Source organism: Artemia sp. Qi Xiang Cuo, chromosome 15, assembly GCF_049724085.1.
Source record: "Artemia sp. Qi Xiang Cuo chromosome 15, ASM4972408v1, whole genome shotgun sequence".
Taxonomy (NCBI): Eukaryota; Metazoa; Arthropoda; class Branchiopoda; order Anostraca; family Artemiidae; genus Artemia; species Artemia sp. Qi Xiang Cuo.
The window spans coordinates 19,970,278-19,991,451 of record NC_142808.1 but is presented as its reverse complement, the minus strand read 5'-3'; the positions used below and the strand labels follow the sequence as shown (position 1 = coordinate 19,991,451).

The window sequence follows — 21,174 nt, the reverse complement described above, 5'->3', positions numbered from 1 at the left end:
CCCCCTGCCCCCGAAAAAAATCTGAATCCTACTTACCCTTTGATCAGGGCCGTAATTTTCTATGGAGCAGGGGTGTAATAACCTCCCAGTCCCCATTTTCCAACTTTCTGCACCTTAGTGCGTAATGCACCATAGTGCAAAACCATAGTGCATAGTGCAAAACATTCTGCACCATAGCGCATAAATTTATGACTGCCATTGAACGACGAATATGGATACTTGACAGTGAAGTAAAACAAGCGCACTAAGTAAACCGCAGTGCTGCTGCCTTTCAGACATCCGTACTGATACAGGTCGAAGGAAGTACAGACATCCAGGAACACATGGCTTATACATGTTTCTGCCACCTTAGAAAGGTTTGGAGTTAAAGGATGCCGAGAAATATTAAGTGTAAGATGGTTTCTATACACAGCTACATTTTTAATGAAACACATACATGCATTAATTACATCTTCACCAAGAAGAGGGAACAATATCTATTAAGAAATTCCAAGGACTCTCTCGTAAATTTTTGGAAGACCATATAAAAGTACAAAATCTCAGATATTTCGATAAAATACGATTCTATGAAATATGGATTCCAACAGAAGAAAAATCAAAATTTTAGAAGTTTGTTTATTCTAATTAGATGCTCCCTGTGAAATGCGTCCAAGATCTACCTCAAAAAGATAGTTTTAGTTAGCTACATCTAAACTAGCAAAACTACCTATAATGTGATGCATATGAGGATGCGCATATTATGAACTTCAAATAGTTTAGCAGCACAAGTACCAAGGACATTAAAATAAAATATTGTCTTCCTCCTTAATCTATCTTAGATCTACTATTCAATTCAATTTAATCGTTTATTACCCACAAGTACAAGAGAACAAGTAGTACAAGTGGAGTATATGGATAATAATAAAAAATAAAAAAAATAAAATAAAAAAGAGCATCAAAACACTAGCAATTTATTTCTACTAAGAAAAAAACTGTAAAAGATCATGGACAGGGCCAATGTTACAAAATGCATCTACAAAAAGCTTTTTGTAGGTCACCGAGCTTTTGAGTTACATCCGTAACATAATAATTTTTAACTACATACCGATTTCTAGTCCATGGCGGCAGAGAAAGAAGAAATTTGAAAAATTGGAAATATGTAACTTTAATCTTTTTCAAATCCTTTACACCAGACAAATAAAGTACAGAACGATTGGAAAAAGTCGAGAATAAGCGCCCAAGAAATCTTCTGCTATATTTTCCACGGTTTGCTACAATTTTTAAATAACTGAACTGAATTTTTCTTACTGCATCAGCAACAATCTGTTTACGGAAAAGAGTTAGAGAATTAGAAACAGTAATACCAAGCCACCGAAAGGAAGAGACAGAAAGTACAGAAAATTCTCTCTGATCTGAAGTAAACATGGAGGTACAGGGACAAATGTATACAAACTAAACCTGGATGTACACATTACAAATCAGTACCTTCAAAGGCTCGTTTTAGGCGATCTTTTTTCTCTTGTATCGTCCTAGTTCTTTCCTCAATAGCCTTACGATATACATATTCCCTTCTCAGTCTTGCTTGCCTTCTCAACTGTGGCCAACTCTGAAAAGAAAATCTAGCTTACATCTTGCTTTCAAAATTCACACATCCTATTTACTTACTTTCAATCAATGATCCATTACAATCTGGTTCATTTACATTCCTGAATTCCAAATAATGATGAATATAAATGTTGAAAAGCACACATTTTCTTCAAAGTCCACATATCTTAGTTACTAACTTGAATAAAATGACCTATTACAACATGACTCATGGATTCTCCACAGATACCAAATAATATTGAACTATTGAAAAGTGTACATTCAGTTCAGAACCCAAATATCCTAGCTACCTAATTTCAAAGTCAAGATCTCATAATTAGTACCTGATCTCTGTAGACAAGCTGCCACATTTCATCCACCAAAACCTGGTCAAGAACTACAGGTAAGCCTGCACTTGATTGAGCCTTTTTGGAGAAAGGGTATATTCCAGCTACCTGCATCTACAACAAGGCCCTACTGGATCTGGGGTAGTGATTAGTAACTAGGATCTGTGTTTTATATTTGGAAGGTTCAAGTCCAATCTGATAAAAAATTTTAATTATGTTTCTCCTTAATCTTTACCCAAATAACACAGTTGCTACAATACTTCATGAGAACCTTGATACCAGAAATCTATTTCCATCAGCAACATCAGTTAACATGAGGAGCAAATATATACAAGAGTAAACCTATTTTAGTAGCCTAATATTGATTTTCAATGACCTAAATGGTGTTGCAGAGGCCCGAAAACAATTTACATGCAAGATACAAAAGTAAAAGAGGCAAAGAGCCAAAATTAAGAACTCGCACTTATTAGCATTTAAACAAATATCAATTCAAAAAATAATCCATAAATACAACTGACAGTCTCGATTAGGCCACTCTTTACTTCTGCTGACAACAAGAAGGTCATCAGCTTGCTCTAGATACAAAATGTCAGACAAACCAGAAAAGTATAGAAAATACATTATTGATTAAAAATAGCATGTCATCCACCATAAACAAGCAAATTGGTGGAAAAAATCCACATATCAATGGAAAACTGAGAGTAATTTAGGGAGGAAGACAGTGATGTCAAAGGCTTTTTACCATTATCTTACTCTCATTACAGATTTAAAATCTCATTAAGCATACATGTCCACAAATTTTTAGTTAAAAAAAAGTAGGGGAAAAGGGAGCACTACTGATATAACAAGCAACCCCAGCCAAAATCTGCAGCTGAAAGTGGGAAACTTGGCTCAGTTTGTGCATAAAGGGGAGAACTTCCCCTTTTAATGATTTCCCCAACTTCCCCATTTAATGATTTAAGAATGTGGATAACAATGGAAGGAAACATGAAAATCTAATTAATAGAATAAAGTAAAATTTTACCTATTATAAATAATTAGGTAATATATTATAAAGGTAATAATATAATAGGTAATAATTATAAATAATAGGTAATAATTATAAATAATATAAAGGTAATAATATAATAGGTAATAATTATAAAGTAAAATTTTCATTGTTTTATATATATCCTTGGGCCACTCGCAGATCCAGGGTGACCCTGAGCCCCCCCCTCCCTCAAATTTTTTCTAGCGCCTTAATTCCTTGTTTATTTTTCTGTTGTTCCCTCTTCTTTAAAATAAATTTGTCATTTGTTTAATTATTGGTGCCCTTGTCACATTGCCCCCCAAGAAATGGCTTATTGGCACCCTTGTCACATTGCCCCCCCCTAAAAAAAAAAATCCTTTAGATTCATCCCTGCCTTGGGCTATATCTGGGACCATCAGAGAAGGGAGGGGGATTGCCAGAAAAGTGACCAGGATATTTGGAACAAACATGAAATTAGGACCTCAATGGTACTACTTTTATTTTACTAGTATGTTTCCTATAAATGTGGTCAACCACAGCAAATTTACCAAACGAAGTATCTAAATAATGGAGTTCAGCAATCGAAGTATCTATTTTAACCTAAGGCAAGTGTTATCAAGCAGGATAACTGTATTTAAACAGGCTAGGACATGAGGGTAACTTTTTTTTTAAAGTTTAATTATTTAAAAAAAACTTTACTACATTGTAGTCTACACAAATGTGCTATCAAAAATCCAAAACAGGTCAGGGGGTTTATGTTGAAGAGCCTGTTTAAATAAAAACGGTAAAAACGTATAGGTGTTGGTCACTTCTGAAGGAAATGTGTTAAAAAACAAAACATTAGGTGATTCCTTATCTTATACTATTTCTAAAGATCATGGTTGTTTTTCTGACAATATACTCTACCCCTATTTATAGCCACAATAATATATTTCTCAATAAATTAACTCATAGGTCATAGGTTCTTGCGGGAGTGCAGCTAGGAGGGAAGGGACCCCCCCCCAGTGCTGAGGCCTTGGAACTTTGGGCATCTCAATTAAGCTTATGTGTTCATATTTTTTGGCACACTGTACAATTAGGTTATGCTGATAATATTGCAAATATTAGTAGAACAATAAACAGAATAAAGAGTTGTTTTAGTGCAATAAAGGTAGAACATGATTATGTTGGTCATGCATTTAATGTGCTCGAAACTGATTCTGATAAAACTGATCAAAACTGATAGACTCGGTGGATTCCAATAATCCACCGAGTGAAACTCAACACCAGCAGAAATTAACATAAGTTGGGCGGAAAACCCCTATGCCTTCCCAAGGCCAGAACAAAATTTGCACTTTAATGATAAAATATAAATGTTTTTACTTTTATAACTTTAATAAATCAAATAATATTAACATTTTTATTACTAAATATCAGTAGCCTATATGTATATTAAACTGACAATGCACATTCATTTGTATTTTTTCAGTAAAGTGCAAATTTTGTTCTGGCCTTGGGAAGCAATAGGGGTTTTCCCAACTTATGCTAATTTATGCTCGTTTTGAGTTTGACTCGGTTAATTATTGGAATTTCTGTTCGTTGTGGGATTCATTTATTTATCGATGCTGATTTGTAGTAATTACACGCTTGGTAGATTATTTGATTTTATTTTTGCTCGTTTTTTGTTTAATGGAGTTCTTTACTTTTTTTTGAAAAACTTATTTTGTGGAAAGTTTTTTAAATTAATTTCTGTTCGTTTTGTATTGACAGAGTCTTTTCAGGGAAAAAGAAAATAATACTTTAAATCTTTTTGTTTTTTTAAGACTTTATAGTTTGGCCTGCTATTTGTATGTTGGAGAAAAAATTTCAGCAATTTGTAACAATGTACACCCTTTTAAAAATCTGGACACAAATAGTACTGTTTAATTTAGTTTCATACCTCCTCAGTTGACCTGTTATGGAAAACTTGATACCATTTGAAAAAAACATCTGTTTACTTTCTTTGATAGCTTGGATACACTTACGCTATTTTGATTTGGTTAAATTTTAACAGCAGAAAAGGGAGGGTGGGAATGGAAGGAGGATTAGTTGCCCTCAAATCACTTTCAACTATTCAAAAGGGCATCAGCCCTTTCTATTTTCAATCAAATGAGCCCTTTTCGAAGTTCCCATGACAGCTCCTTCAATACGACATGCCCTGGTCTAAACAACAACAAATACAAAAAATAATACATTATACCCACTTCGATCTTTACTATAAAAATGTCAAGCCTTCTAATCACTTTCGACTATTAAAAAGGTCACTAGGCCTTTTGATTTCCAATCGAATAAGCCCTTTTGGAAACGACAACGCTTTCTATAAACAATTTATATGCCCCCAGGGCATAAATTACAACCCTTACCCTAAGGTCTGTTAGGGTGGTTGTCATCCTCTAAGACCGAATTTCCAGAACTTTCATCTACGTTAAACAACATGGCTATCTCAAAAATTTTGATTCGATGTGTTTGGGGAAATGGTGGGCGTGAGAGGGGTGTTAGTCGCCTTCCAATCACTTTCGACTATTAGAAAGGGCACAAGCCACTCCAATTTCCAATTGAATGAGAGCTTTTCGAAGTTTCTACGACAACTTCTTTGATACGAAGTGCCCTGCTCTAAAGGAAAAATTAAAATAATACATTGTACCAACATCGTTCTTATATGCCCCCAGGGCATAACTTAAAAACCCTTGCCCACAGGGTTGTGGGGGAGTGTCCTCCTCTTTACTTAGTCCCCGTTTCTTGTCTAGTTCTCGAGTGTCCCCATTCTTTGCTTAGGCAGCGCGATCCTGCTGCCTAAGATTTATTACAACAACTTTCTATATAAACCTTATATGCCCCCGGGTCATAACTTACAACCCTTGCACTGAGGGCTCTGAGGGGGTTATCATCCCAAAACACCTAATTTCCAGAACGTTCAACTACGTTGAACAAAATAGCTATCTCAAAATTTTGATTGGATGTGTTTTGGAAAATAGTCAAATAGTCACTTTCGACTATTAAAAAGGGCACTAGCCTTTTGAATTTCAAATCGAATGAGCCTTTTTTGAAGTTTCTATGACAACACTTTCTATAAAAAAAACTTATATGCCCCCAGGGCATAACTTAAAACCCTTGCCCTGAGGATTGTGGGGGAGTGTCCTCCTCAAAAACATATTTTCTATCTGGAAATCAGCTATGCTGAACAAAACGGCTATCTCAAAATTTTGATTGGATGTGTTTGGAGGAATGATGGGCGTGGGGGGGATTGTTGCCCCCCAATCACTTTCAACTATTAAAAAGGGTACTAGCCCTTCAAATTTCCAATCGAATGAGGCTGTTTTGAAGTTTCTATGACAACGCCTTCTATAAAAAAAAAACTTATATGCCCCCAGGGCATAACTTAAAACCCTTGCCCTGAGAGTTGGGGGGGGAGTGTCCTCCTCAAAAACATATTTTCTATCTGGGAATCAACTTTGCTGACCAAAATGGCTATCTCAAAATTTTAATTGGATGTGTTCTGGGGAATGATGGGTGTGGGGGGGGGGCTAGTTGCCCTCCAATTACTTTCGACTATTATAAAGGGCACTAGAACTCTCAATTTCTAATTGAATGAGCCCCTTTTGAAGTTTCTACAACGACCACTTCCATATGAAGTGCCCAGCTCTAAAGGAAAAAAATAATACATAGTACACTGTGCCAACATCGTTCTTATATGCCCCAACGGCATAGCTTAAAAGCTATGCCCTGTGGGTAGTAGGGGAGTGTCCTCCTCAAAAAAATGATTTATATCTGGAAATCAACTATACTGAACAAAATGGTTATCTCAAAATTTTGATTGGATGTGTTTGGGGGAATGATGGTAACCCTTTGAATTTCCAATCGAATGAGCCTGTTTTGAAGTTTCTATGACAATGCCTTCTATAAAAACCTTATATGCCCCCAGGGCATAACTTAAAACCCTTGCCCTGAGGGTAGTGGGGGAGTGTCCTCCTCAAAAACATATTTTGTATCTGGAAATCCACTACGCTGAACAAATTGGCTATCTCAAAATTTTGATTGGATGTGTTTGGGGGAATGATGGGCGTGGGAGGGGGGGGAGGGGGCTAGTTGCCCTCCAATCACTTTTGACTATTAAAAAGGGTATTAGCCCTTTGAATTTTCAATTGAATGAGCCTGTTTTGAAGTTTCTACAACAATGCCTTCTATAAAAACATTATATGCCCCCAGACATAACTTAAAACCCTTGCCCTGAGGGTTATGGGGGAGTGTCCTCCACAAAAACACATTTTCTATTTGAAAATCAACTATGTTGAACAAAATGGCTATCTTGAAATTTTGATTGGATGTGTTTGGGGGAATGATGGGCATGGAGGGGGGCTAGTTACCCTCCAATCACTTTTGACTATTAAAAAGGGCCCTAGAACTCTCGATTTTCAGTCGAAGGAGCCCCTTTTGAAGTCTCTACGACGACCCCTTCCATATGAAGTGCCCTGCTCTAAATTAAAAAAATAATATATGGTATATTATGCCAACATTGTTCTTATATGCCCTCAAGGTATAAGTTAAAATCCTTGCCCCAAGGGTTGTGGGGGAGTGTCCTCCTCAAAAAGGTATTTTCTATCAGGAAATTAACTATGCTGAATAAAATAGCTATCTCAAAATTTTGATTGAATGTGTTTGGGGGAATGATGGGCATGGGGGGGGGGGGCTAGTTGCCCTCCAATCACTTTTGACTATTTAAAAGGGCACTAACCACCCCAATTTCCAATCGAATGAACCCTTTTCGAAGTTTCTACAACAACTTCTTCAATACAAAGTGCCTGTTGAAGAAAGAAAAAGAAAAAAAAACACCTTGTGGCCACATTGTTCTTTACTTAGGCAGCACTAGTGTGCTGCCTATGATGCAAATGCACATCATACACCATGGGGAAGCACCAATACAGATGGAAGGGGACTTGAGCTTCTGAATTACCTAGAAAGGGAAGACCTTGCTTGGTGCAACCAGGGCTTGAGCCCTACTTTCATAACAAGAGGAAGAAGAGAAGTTTTGAATCTTACAATAATCTCATCACATCATGAGAGTCTGGTAAAGTAATGGAATGTGAGGAATCTTCCATCATTATCTGGCCATTAAATAATAATATTCAAAATAGACATACGGTACTGCAACAACAAAGGGAACTTCCGAGGGATATAAGAAAAACAAAATGGCACACCAATAGTCAAGTAACAAAATTGCCAATCTGCCTCCCAGCCTTGGAGTGACTGATGAAGATTAAGTGTACTGAAAGCATGAACAGTGCATTTAAACAGGCAACCCCTCAAACACTTATTAAGGAGGGAGACCTTGCTAATGCCTGGTGGCAAGGCCGTATCCAGGGGGGGGGGTTACCCGGTTTGAACCCCCCCCTGAAATTTTTGACCGACTCGAAAATAAGTCGAAAATTAGTAAAACCTAGGTAAAAATCAGTAAAATTAGTCGAAAACTGAGTAAAAAATTAATAACCCCCCCCCCAAAAAAAAGTCAAAAATTAGTAAAACCCCCCCTGAACAAAAATCCTGGATACGGCCCTGCCTGGTGGATTTTATAATTAACTCAAAGAAGAAAACTGACTCAAAGGCTGCTAAGCATAGCTATCCAAACAAACAATCCCAAAGACTGGGATGCTTACTCAGAAGGTTAAAAACTCTTGTAAAAGGAAATAAAAACAAAGAGAACCTTATAGAGGGCTTTTTGTGAAAGTATAAAGTCAGATGAAGCTAGTAGTATACTACTAAAGATTCTAAAGACAGACCACAGGCACACCTAGGAAGTGTAACAATAGTAGATGGCACTCTTACAGCAGACCAGAAAGAAACCTTATACTCCATGATTAAAATACATGTTAATGATCCTGAAGAAAATAGCCTTATGCCAGCTTATTTTATAAACCCAAATACGCAGGAGGAGCTGGCATCCCAAATTGTAAGGGAGGAATGGGTCAAAGAAGCCATGGATGACTTTCAACCATATGAAGCCCTTAGGGCTGATAGGGTATACCCCATAATGCTCTAGAAAGGATGAGAGAAAATACAAATCTATTATATTTATGTTATATATATATAAACCTACTATATTATATTTAGAAAATAAACCTATTATATTCAGATAAGTAATCTGAAGACAAAAAACAAAATATCCAATAGGCAATCAGATTTAAGATAGGAGGCTCTACAGGTGCACTGGTTCACCAATTGGTAGGGTGGGTAGAGCAGGCCTTAGAATGTAAATATACACCTTAGGCATATTCCTTGACATCAAAGGAGCTTTTCATAATACTGATTGTGAAACCATAGAAATTGCCATGGAGGAAGCAAAACTTAATAAATTTATTCAGAAATAGAATTCCTATGTGCTCTAAAATTAACAGGTAGTTGTAGGGCTAAAGGGAATCAAGAAATAGAGGACTGTTCATAAAGAATATCTGCAGGGTAAGTTTTACTGATGTGGAAAAGGAGGTATATAGTTATCACCTGGGAAAATTTGCTACAGTTTTTTAGGATGAAATATTCACAATCTATGTATTGTAACTGACAATCAAGCATGCCACAAGGCTCTTCAGAATGTAAAGAGCCAGCAAGGGAAAGAATTGGAATACTAAAGGCTCTAAATAGCTTAACATCCAAAGGAGACCAAATTATGCTGATGTGGGTCCCAGGGCACTCTGGAATAGATGGTAATGAGATGGCAGATAAAGTAGCTAAGAATAGGATGTCATTGAGATACAATGATTCAGAACCATTCATCCAAATTTGTCAGAGTTGCTGGAAGGCAGCAGTGAGGAGTAGGAGCACTGAGGTAGTAGAACAAAATTGGCATAGGAAGGTGGGATGTAAGGAAACAAAAGAATCACTCCCAAAGTTTAAACCCACCCTGACTAAATATTTTCTATGACTGAAAAGATCTGAGACAAGAATGGTTATAGAAGCCATAATAGCAATTTGAAATTTAAGGAAATATCTTTCCCAGATAGGGTAGGCTCAATCCCTAATATGCCTGAAGTGCAAGATGGCGATTGTGGAAACAAGAAAGCATTAAATGGAGGAATATCCAGCTAGGATTAGACACTGGTTTCAGACGTTTCATAATGTTATAGTTAAGCTGGAGGATATAGTAAGGGAAGGGTAAGTCCAAGAGCTGGTAAAATATATGGCAAGGGTAGGGAGGCCATTCTATCATTGCCCCCCCCCCCCCAACCCCAAATGGAGCATAGTTTTGGGGTGGCGAGGCAGTGGGCCTTAAAGGCCTGAGCCTTGATCCAGTGATAGTGGGTCCATCCCCTTTAAAAATATTAATAGCCTACACAGACAGAGAAGAAAACACTGCATACAATTCATTTTAAATATGCAAAGCATTTACTTAAGTTTCCACTATGGTCCAAAACTGGTATTTAGTCAGTAGATCCAGACTGATAGACCCTGCTTTGGCAGTTCTTACCATGGTAGCAAATTTCTATGAAAGAGTCCTGACTCTAGATCAACCTTAGATAACTCTTCAGGGACAGACTGTTGAGTTAGCCTTTTTTTTGTATAAATCATAACCATAACCTGTTGTTTGTCTTTTTTTATTATTAATGTCTTATACTCTGCTACCCATTGTATGTTGTACAGTTTTGGCAGGTAATAAATCTATATTTTATCATGAGTACAATGAATTTTTCATGCTTTACTTTTTTCTTTCAAATTGATTTAATGGCAAACCAGCAATAGAACAGCAGGTACTTACATATTATACCAACCAAACTCAAGAAGTGAAATTAGTTTAATCATAATGAGATATCCCAAAATATGATGAAAATATAGTACTTTAGTAACAAAATTATGGAAACTACAACAGAAAATTATGGAAAGCAGTCTGCCCAATACCCATTATATTAAATATTAAACCAAACCTAACCAACCCTATATATTAAATGTTTAGTTAAAATATACTTGCATAGTAGTTTACCTCACTCAGACTGGCCTAATTATCTTTGAGTGTAAACAGAGAAACCTATTTTAAACAGATCAAGAACAACAGTGTGGTTGGTCCTGGTTGTTGAAACAGCAAATTCAGCATACAGAAATTTCATTGTATATATATAATTTGGGGCATATATTTATACCATTGTGGGGGTAGATTTTAGGTAAATATTTACATTTTCACATAACTTAGCTAGGATGAAAATACATACATCACTTGCCTATTTAGTGTTCTTTCCAAAATCCAATAATTGCTTCTGGGGCAAATTATATCTAGAGCTCTTAAAAGGGTCCCAAAGGTATCTTTTTGTGTACCCAGAAAAAAGTCTTTAACACTAGAAATGGGTTTGGTTAAAGACATACCATTAGTTAATTTACTCCAAAGACACCAATTTATAACAATACAATTCCATCAAAATTTGATTTATAGATATTATTACCTCAAATCATACTTGCTAGCAATAGGATGAATCCTGTGAATTTATATAAAAGGAACAAGTCAATAATTTTGAGGATAACTTTCTTTATTTGATTCATTAGTTTAGGAGCATTATTACCTACATCATGACTCGGCCTTTAATATTTATTATCCTTAAATATTAGACATTTTTCAGAAATGTGTAGAAAAGGATATGTGTTCTGTGTGCAACAGAAAAAAGTAAACAATTATATTAGAAAGAATGTAAACAGAAGAAGGTGTAGAAAAATACTGGCATGGTTATATTAGCTGGATAAAACCAACTGATGATTCAGATGAGGAGATCCTGAAGCTGGCTTTAATCTCTAAGTATTTGTAGCTGCATCAACATAAGTATGTTTCAATTTTTTATTTATTTCTTCTTTGCTTTATATATATTTATTTAAGTTTTAATAATTTTTTCTAGTTTACAGATTTCTTATTTGAAGCATTGTGTAATTTTGCTTCTTTTCCATGACTTTTGCAGAAGGATGGCAACTGGTTATTATTTACTAAATTTTTCTGTTTGCTTTTGTTCTACTATAGTAAAATTTATTGCACAGAAAACTCATTCCCCTTGTACTCATTTATTGCAAATAAATATTTCCCTTGAATACAGGGAAATATTGGATATTAGAATGGATTTTGTAAGCTCAAATGCTTATTGAATTAGATTGTGTGCATTTTGAAAGAATGAATCAGTGCCTTTGGGATATATTACTTTAAATTAGCCTCATGAATTCAATTGTTGAATTGTGTTTTTAACTTAGGCTATAAAATAAAGTCTAAACTTTCAACAAGGTAATAATTTACTTTTTAGGGCCCCTTTAAGAGCTCAAAATATAACTTTGGTAAAAACCTAGTTTAGCTACTTTTTGCTATCTTGGAAAGGGGTTATGTTAGGAACATGAAACTTTCAGGGATGGGTCTACAGGCTAAAGTATGTCCTGGGAAAGTATTGAAGTACCTATCTCCACTCCTTCTCCCTCTAGAGTGTCCTGACCTTTAAAAAGCTGTGTATTGTAAAAGTGAAACCTTGCAAAATAGATTTTCTGCTTAAGTAAAGTACAACATAATTGTTTTCAGCTTCGCAACTTTGCTTAATCCCAATTTATAAGGTTTTAAAGATATGCAAATACATTTCCTAAATTTTGAAAAAAAAACCTTGATATGGCTTAAAATTCTACTCAAATAACAGGAATTCCATTTTCAGAACTAAAACCACAGAAAAAGAAACTGATAACTAAAAATTAAGGTAAAATATTGTTCTGTCAAAATTTCAATAGGTCAAGACCTGTCATGTAGAGGGAGGAGGAGTGGAGGTAGGTATTTCAAAATACCTTCCTAGGACCAAATACTCAAATTTCTAAGACTTAGAAATCAGAAGAAGGTTAACAAAGAAGTTTAATAATACCTATCCCAGGGTATGTTTTTGGCCCTGGACTCATTACTGAAAGTGGTAATTTTTTTCTTATTCATATTATTGACTTATGGATGAAGTAAACATTCCACTTGATGCCTTTTTTATGCTCCTTCCAAATATAATAATTGTTTTTGTCAGAATTGAATTTTACCCCCCTTTATACACCTTTATATACCAATTCAGGGTATATATTTGCCCATTGGGGGGCAGGGTATGTGAGGGGAAAGTTTAAACTTACCTCTCATTTACATCAGAAATAAAATTTACCTTCACCCCCCTAATGTGCAAATATATACCCTGAATTGGTTTATAGAGGGGTGGGGGTAAAATTCATTTCTGAATGAAATGATTAGTCTATTATATTTGGAAAGAGCATAAAAAAAGGCATTGAGTGGTATGTTAACTTTATTCATAAGTCAATAATATGAATAAAAAAAATTTACCCTAAAGCTTCATTTTCCTAACCTAACCCCTATCCAAGATAGCAAAAAGTAGCTAAACTAGAATTTTATGTAAATATTTACCAAATCATATTATTGAGTTACAACTAAAGTGAATATACCACTTGATGTCTTTTTTATGCTCTTTACAAATATAATGATCATTCTTGTTGGAAATGAATTTTAGCCCCCATCCCTACATTTACCAATTCAGGGTATATATTTGCACATGGGGGTAAATTTTTTTCTGATGTAAATGAGAGGCAAGTTTAAACTTTCCCCCCACCCCCCTAATGTACAAATACATACCCTGAATTGGTATATAGGCCTATAGGGGTGGGGGCTAAAATTCATTCCTGACAAAAATGACTAGGCCTATTTTATTTGTAAAGAGCATAAAAAAAGGCATCAAGTGATATATTCACTTTAGTTAATAATATGACTGAGGTCAACAAAGCTATGCCTGATCACTTGAAAACTCAATAATATGATTTGGCATTTACCAAATTTTACCCATACTTTAGCCTGTAGACCCATCCCTGAAATTTTCATTTTCCTAACCTAACCCCTTTCCAAGATAACCAGAAGTTGCTGGTAAAAATTTAGAATTGTGGCCCCTGATAAGGAGGTAAACAATTCTTACTTTAAAATATGTATAATGATCCTAGTTTATATATTATCCAAGGGGAGAACCTTTATCATGAAGTCTTTCCTCTAAAAATCCTTCTTTTTCCAGCTTAAAAGAAAAAGTTTCCAAAAACCACCATGCTGAGATTCAATGCTTAAGTCTTTTGAAATTGCCTCTATAAATTGCTGCTATGAGCTGCCAAATAAGTTGTTTTATAGAAAGCGTTCATGCTTGTCTTTGTAATCCTGTATTTTTTTAATGAGCAGTGGTGAAATAGTTGTTTAATTTTTATTTTTGCCTCACCATTTTCAATCATAAAAAAAAATTATTATACCCCCACCTCCCTAATGTGCAAATATAACCAAAATTGTACTCTGATTCTAAATATAACCTTCATTTACATCACAAATGAATTTTGCCCCCACCCCCCTTATGTGCAAATATATACTATGATTTGGATATTTTTAGGGGTTGAGGTACAGTTCATTTGGTTATATTTAGGTTCAGAATGCAATTTTGGTTATATATTTGCACATTAGGGGGGTGGGGGTATATACTCTGTATTTATATGTATATTCATAGCAATATTTTGATTTTTGCCACTGCTATTAATATTTTGTATTTGTGCCACTGCTCATTAAAAAAAAAAAGTATTAAAAAGACCAATATGAACATTATCTATAAAACAACTTAGTTGGCAGCAATTTCAAAAGGCTTAAGCATTGAATCTCAGCATGGTGGTTTTAGGAAACTTTTTCTTTTAAGCTGGAAAAAGAAGGATTTTTAGAGGAAAGGCTTGATGATAAATGTTCTCCCCTTGGATAATATGTTAACTAGGATCATTATACATATCTTAAAGAAAGATTTGTTTTCTTAACATGTCTCCTTATCAGGGGCCACAATTCTGAATTTTGACCAAGTTGCTAAAGTAGAATTTTACCATTTTCAGAGTTTTATAGCCCAATATTTCCTTCTCAAGAGTGGGAATGTAGCACTAATACCGGTAAAGTTCTACCAAATCATATTATTGAGTTAGGACTAAAGTGAATAGGCTACACCATTTGATGCCTTTTTTATGTTGATTATGAATATAATAATCATTTCTATATGAAATGAATTTCATCCCCCCCCCCCTATATATGCCAATTCAGGGTTAGGTTTGGTTAAGTTAGGTAGGCTATATATAGGGGGGGGGCTGAAATTCATTTCCAATAGAAATGATTATTATATTTGTAATAAGCATAAAAAAAGGCATCAAATGGTGCATTCACTTTATTCCTAACTCAATAATATGATTTGGTAGAACTTTACCCTAATACCCAAGTTTCCTTCAGAAGTAGGCTAGCCAACCACTACATATTTACCAAAAAAAGTGTCAGAATGGCTGAGCATCACCTGTTTACTATGAAAAAACAGTCCTCTTAAATGCATCGCTATACTGATGCTAAATATTATTCCAAAAATTTTAAACAGGAAAGATACCCACACTTGACATTTTGAAATTCTCCTTGCAGTTAAAATGATTCTATCGAAGTTAATTCTGAATAGTTCTTGATTCAGCTTTTACAGGTAGTGCTGATTAAAGATTCACAGACCGCTGAAGTACAGACAAAGTGTTTATAATACAAATATTATCTTTGAATAGTCTATACAGCACAGTTTATAAAATTAGCAGTATGATCATGCCCTATCTCACCCATTATATAAACTCGGACCGAGGTGCGAATGTTCCAGACAATGCTTTTGCGGATATAAAAATAAGCGACATCAGATATTTTCACTGGTAGAAAAGTCAGATTTTTCTTGGACGTGAGACTTAGATTTATAGTAGAAATAATTAGAAATAAGTGGAAACCCGCTATTACGAATAATGCAATTTGTAACCCTCTTGGACGCGAAACTTACAGTTATAATAGAAATAATCGGAAATAAGTGGAAACCCGCTATTACGAATAATGCACTTTGTAACCATTTCTCATTGATTTACGGAAACAGACTAACCCGCTAATGCAGAAATAAGTGGGAGGAGCTTTTTGTTCGCACCGAGAATGAAGACCAGAAATGATCTGCGATAAACTTACTGGATAATTCTATAAACTGTGCTATACAGTATACCCATCACTGGCATCACTGTGCCATCACTGCCATCACTTGTGCGGTCCAAGATATTTTTAATTACAACTGTATTTTGTAGTATATTTGTTCAAAAAAAATTTTCTTGTTGGGAAAAACAGAATATATTTAAGAAACATAGTATTTATATTGTGTTTTTCTTTTGTTATTCTCTATCTTGATTCGCATCTGAAAAACACAAAATAAAATTTCAGTTAATCTGAATTAACTACATATGCTCCCCTTCCATTCTGTTTTAAGTCCCGCTCTTCACAACCTCCTAAAAAGTATTTTCCTTAAATCTTTCCTTGCAACATTCTCCCAACTAATTCGTGGACGACCTACTTTTCGATTGGCCCTATATAGAAAGTTTGCCGACAAGGAATATCTTTGATGCTCTGTCGTATGATTTTTAGATAGATATATTAATAAATAAACCGACTGAAAATACTCACTTTTAGTAAATGTAAAAGGGGTAAGATCGTTTTGAAACTGACAAAACAATCATTATGAATGGTTTCAAAACTTGCTTAATGCCTGGGTTTCCTTTGAATTTTTCCACATGTTTCTGAGCACCATAAAATAAGAATGAAGGCAACATTTTATTTTAACCCACGTGTTACAAAAGTTGTAAACTCGTGAAGTAACTTAAATAGAAACAAAATACTGGAAAAAAGAAGTAAAGTACATTTCAATTGACAATACAAGCAAGCCTCAAAGGATGATATCGGGTAGAGTTTGTCAAAATTAGCGGAAATCGCTATACCTGGATCATATAATTGGGATTATGTTTAGTATGTGGACTATGATGAATGACAGATGAAAAATATAAATCAAGAAAATTATAAATTTGTCAATTGGTCTTTTTCATTTAATATAGAAAAAGCGGCTCCAACTTTGCACCTCCCCCAGAATTTTGACAAAAATTAACCCCTGGAGGGGGAGAAAATATATTTCCTCAGGATGTAACTTTAAGAACACAATCCTTGTAAGGTATTGATTTCAACAAATTACAATTCTTCGGTTTTTGCAATAAACTATATCTATGAGGCTGTTTCCAAATGTGCAATCTGCATAATTTGTTATCCTTACCCTTGGTGTGGTATTTATTATATTACTCTTAAAGCTTAATTTTTTTTTAATTCCTTTTTTTAAATCTGTATTTAACATCGGATTATGGGGTATAATTGACCCAAATAGATTGCTGGACTCTCTCCGATAGTTGTTTTGTTACACTTAGAAACAACATTATAATTTAAAATTTGCTATAGAATGAGACATTCCCCAGCTTTATAAGATTATTTGTTCTGTTTTATGAGTTCAGGGAAAAAAAAAGATATCAGTGTTTATCTAGTCCATGTTAGTACGTAGACTATGATGAATGAAAGATAAATATTATCAATTAGAAAGTAATATCCATCATAAGGGTAAATATACTGGCATCTACAAAAACTTGTGTCATTAAAATACAACAAGATGTTTTTGAAAGTTCTTTGAATTAAAATCCTAGCAAACCATTATGATCGGTAATATTTCATTAAAAACAAATTTTCTATATCTTACTGTGACAGTAAATTAATATATTTGATTTTATGTTTTTTTTCACATTTCATGACAGCCAAGTGGGAGGGTGCTTACTTAATAGCCACGAGAACATGGATTCAAATTTTCCTTATGCCACATTTTCAAAGGAAGCTTTAACCATTCTAAATTCAGTGCTTTTACAAAAGAGAATAATAGGACATAACTTCGTTATTAAGGGGAAAACAGTTGTAAAAATGACCAGCCAGTCAATGGAATCCATCACCCTCTCTCCCTCAAAAATAATTCATTGACTACGACCTGAACCCAATTATTGGATCTAGTTCAGCTAGTAAAATTTCAAGCAGAAAGGTGTAGGGTTTAAAAATGATGTCTTAATGTCACCATCTTAGTGTTTATATTCGGGATCAAATAATGTTAATCTTTGTATAATGTTAATACTACTACTACTACTAACAACTCACCGCAGCACCAAGCCGCCTGAGAACAACACAGCTATGCACACTCCTCCTCCATCCCAATATATTCAAAGCCTCCCTTTTTACACCCTCCCACGAAGTTCCCATATCCTTTAAATCTTTCTTTATGACGTCCTCCCACCCTAGACGAGGACGACCCGCTTTCCGTCTAGCCCTAGACGGTTGGCCGAAAAGAAAAACCTTCGGCAAATGTTATACCATATTAATTCTAGATAGTTGATGACTTCGTTTTTATTTTCTTTTTTGAGTATTCGAACTTTTTAGTTCAAAGATAGGTGAGTTTTGTCGTTTAGTATGAAAGTGACACTAACAGTGCTTAAGAATGCTGAAGGCCACATGCACTAACATTTTTTTAACAATAAAAATATCGTGTTCAAATTAAACATATCAAGGGCGCCAATTCACAAAAATGTAAGCGGGTCAGGACTAGGGTTTTTAAGACTTTTTTCTTTAGTGACTATAAAAAATATCTTTAAAATCTGAGTAAGGCTTAGCTTCTTTTTTTATGAATCAAACTGACAAAAAAGGTGTTTTTTTTTCAAAAAATCTATGGGGGAACATCTATTTGAAGACTATTGCCTCCTGCCTGTATTTGGAGCCCTTGGAAAATACATTCTATTTAAATAAAGCTCTCCTACTCTAATCTCTATGGTTTAGTTATAGTTTGTTTGCTATTTGTACATTTGTGAAAAATATGAATATTTGTATCCCTCGGGTAAAAATTTATGAACTTTTAGTTTGTAGAGAAATATCTATGTTTTAGGAGTAATGACGCAAAAATTTTACTTCGTCAATAATTCATCGATTAAAATTGACTAGTCTTTCCGCCAAAACAATGTAAAACCTTCCTCATTGATTAAGTCGGAACAAAACCATGTTCCCTTAATACAAGGCTTTAAGCGATGGACAAATTCTAAAAGAGGTCCAAAAATTTGGCTGCTGAACCGTGGAGCCCAGATTGGGACTGAACCTACTCCCTTCGAACCAGCCAGTAATTCTATTGTAGTTTCCACTTTACTTATGTAAACGCTATGGCCATTAGTTTCTTCGTCTTATTAACGTTTCGTTGTGTGTGCCATCTACAATGATGCGTCAATTCTCCCACAAAGAAAACAAATTAAACCTTACCCCGTCGACCATTGAGAGGGCTCATTCAACTTAAATCAAGTTTTAGTGCCTCGTTTAAGCGACAGAGCAGATTGGACGCATCCTTTTGCCTTTTTTTGCTCTTTATACTCTTATGGTCTCACATGCAATGGATTTGTTTTTTCTAGAGAGCTATTTTGATCAATGTGGTATGTAAATCTAATAAGTGTAACTCTTTGGCGGAAATGTGATGGGCAGAGCCTCAAGAACAAGGTAGCCAAGTTATCCGAATAACCTGTTTCAAAACTGAGGCTTCATAATTTTCTTTGAAAAGTAGATGTATTACTTCTTGCTGAAATCAAAACTATGTCACGATTTTAGTGTTTGCAATTAAAGAGCCCAAAGTGGCTGAAAGGAATTTGATTTCTCATTCTGAAGCTTGTGCATATTGATGTGTTGCATCTATCCGATTCATGATCATTCAGGGAATGGTCCTCAATCATTTAAAGCAAATCATCAAAAAGTAATTGCATTGGTCAAGGCCGTACCCAGGATTTTCTTTCGGAGGGGTTTTACTCAAAGATTTTTTTTTTTGGGGGGGGGATTTACACAATAAAACCTAAAAAAACGCATACAAAATTCGTTTATATTCATTTTTGTTAAATTTTTACGAGTCAAATAAACATTTCGAGGGGGGGGGGGGTCGAACCCCCTAAACACCCCCCCCCTCTGGATAAGGCCTTGGCAATGGCACATTATATTATAAAAGGGCCAAAAGCATCCAGTCCCACCACAACCGCCACCAAAGCTTTGGGGACTATCCGCACCACAGCAATCAATTATACCGCTTCTACTCTTGCTGTGGCGATTCTTACTATGTCTACTACTGGCGCTGTTCATGAGTTAACTAAGTAGCAGGAATTGGCTTTTATCAAGAGATCTGTGATTCAGTACATACTAGTAAAAGAGCCTGCTAGATGACAGCTAAAAGTGTCTGTTCAGCCAAAGTGCCTGCGCTGTTCAAAACTGCCATAGATTGACTGTTGCATGACAGCCATTAAGCGCCTGTTGAGCCAATGGTACAGCAGCCAAAGAGGACATGTGCTGTTAAATGATGCCTTGAAAACTTCCAAAGAGTGCCTGTTGAGCTAAATATAATAGTAGCCAAAGGCCTGTTAGACAAAAATTCAATCCAACAAAATTTTCGAAAATTCAAAGCCGAATGCTGTAGAATATTGTGCAAGGGGTAAGAAACCCGTTACTTATGAACCCAAATGAACACGGCTCAATTCGATATCTGTTGGTATTCGGTAATAACGACGACGTCCAAAGAAACGACTATGATAACAACAAAACAAGCAAAATATTTAGAGATATAATAATTTGAAAATGACCCTATAAAAATCCAAGAGAGAAAATAATGAAAAAAATTTGAAGAAAGTGGAAAAACAAACAAGAAGATGAAAAATCGTTCGAACCCAAAAGAAGTTTGAAATAGACCCTAAGTGAATCCTTTAGCAGGGTTTTATCTCTTCTACACTTTCAACAAATTTACTAAAAAAAAAAACAAGAAAAAAAAGAAACAAATTAATTTCTTAAAAATCCTACACAAGCAGTAAGAGAACGAAGTTTTTTTTAACCTTATTCTAAAATTTTCATAGAAATAAGCAAATTTAAAAAACCTTAAAAGGTTAAAAGAAATATCAGAAAGAAGACGAAAAGGCAGAAAGCAGATGAAAATTCACCTGAACCCAAAAAAATTTTGATATGGACTCGAAGTGCTTTCTTCGGGCAGGAATATTAATTTTTTCAACACTTCTTGCAAATATACTGAGAAAAAAAAACTAACAGGAAAAAACATAGAAACAAATTAACTTTTCATGCAAAAACCTACACAAGCAATGAATGAATTCTTTTTTTTCATTGTTCAGAATACATAAGTTGAGCCTTTTGGAGCTTGAAAAAGAGCTTAAAAGGATCTCCTTCGGTTAGCATCAAAAGAAAAGCAAATTTAAATATCTTTAGAACAAACTTATATTCAATTTCAAAAACATTTATGATAAAAAATATTGGCCAAACTGTTTCCTCTA

General features: G+C 34.9%; 1 protein-coding gene across 2 annotated transcripts in view; it reads right to left on the bottom strand.

Moving 5' to 3' along the window:
- LOC148943426 (U3 small nucleolar ribonucleoprotein IMP4) overlaps positions 1-15,418 on the bottom strand; it is a 50,740-nt gene extending 35,322 nt beyond the window's left edge. Inside the window, exons 1-2 of one of the 2 annotated variants that reach the window (XM_089100914.1) lie at positions 15,352-15,418; positions 1,465-1,585 (exon numbers count right to left, since the gene is read on the bottom strand). In XM_089100914.1, coding sequence (XP_088957040.1) covers positions 1,465-1,585; positions 15,352-15,360 — 130 coding nt within the window. In that variant the 5' untranslated portion in view covers positions 15,361-15,418. Of the gene's footprint in view, positions 1-1,464; positions 1,586-15,260 lie in introns of both variants that reach the window. The other variant, XM_089100913.1, reaches the window with a different exon arrangement.
- Positions 15,419-21,174: the final 5,756 nt, after the last annotated feature.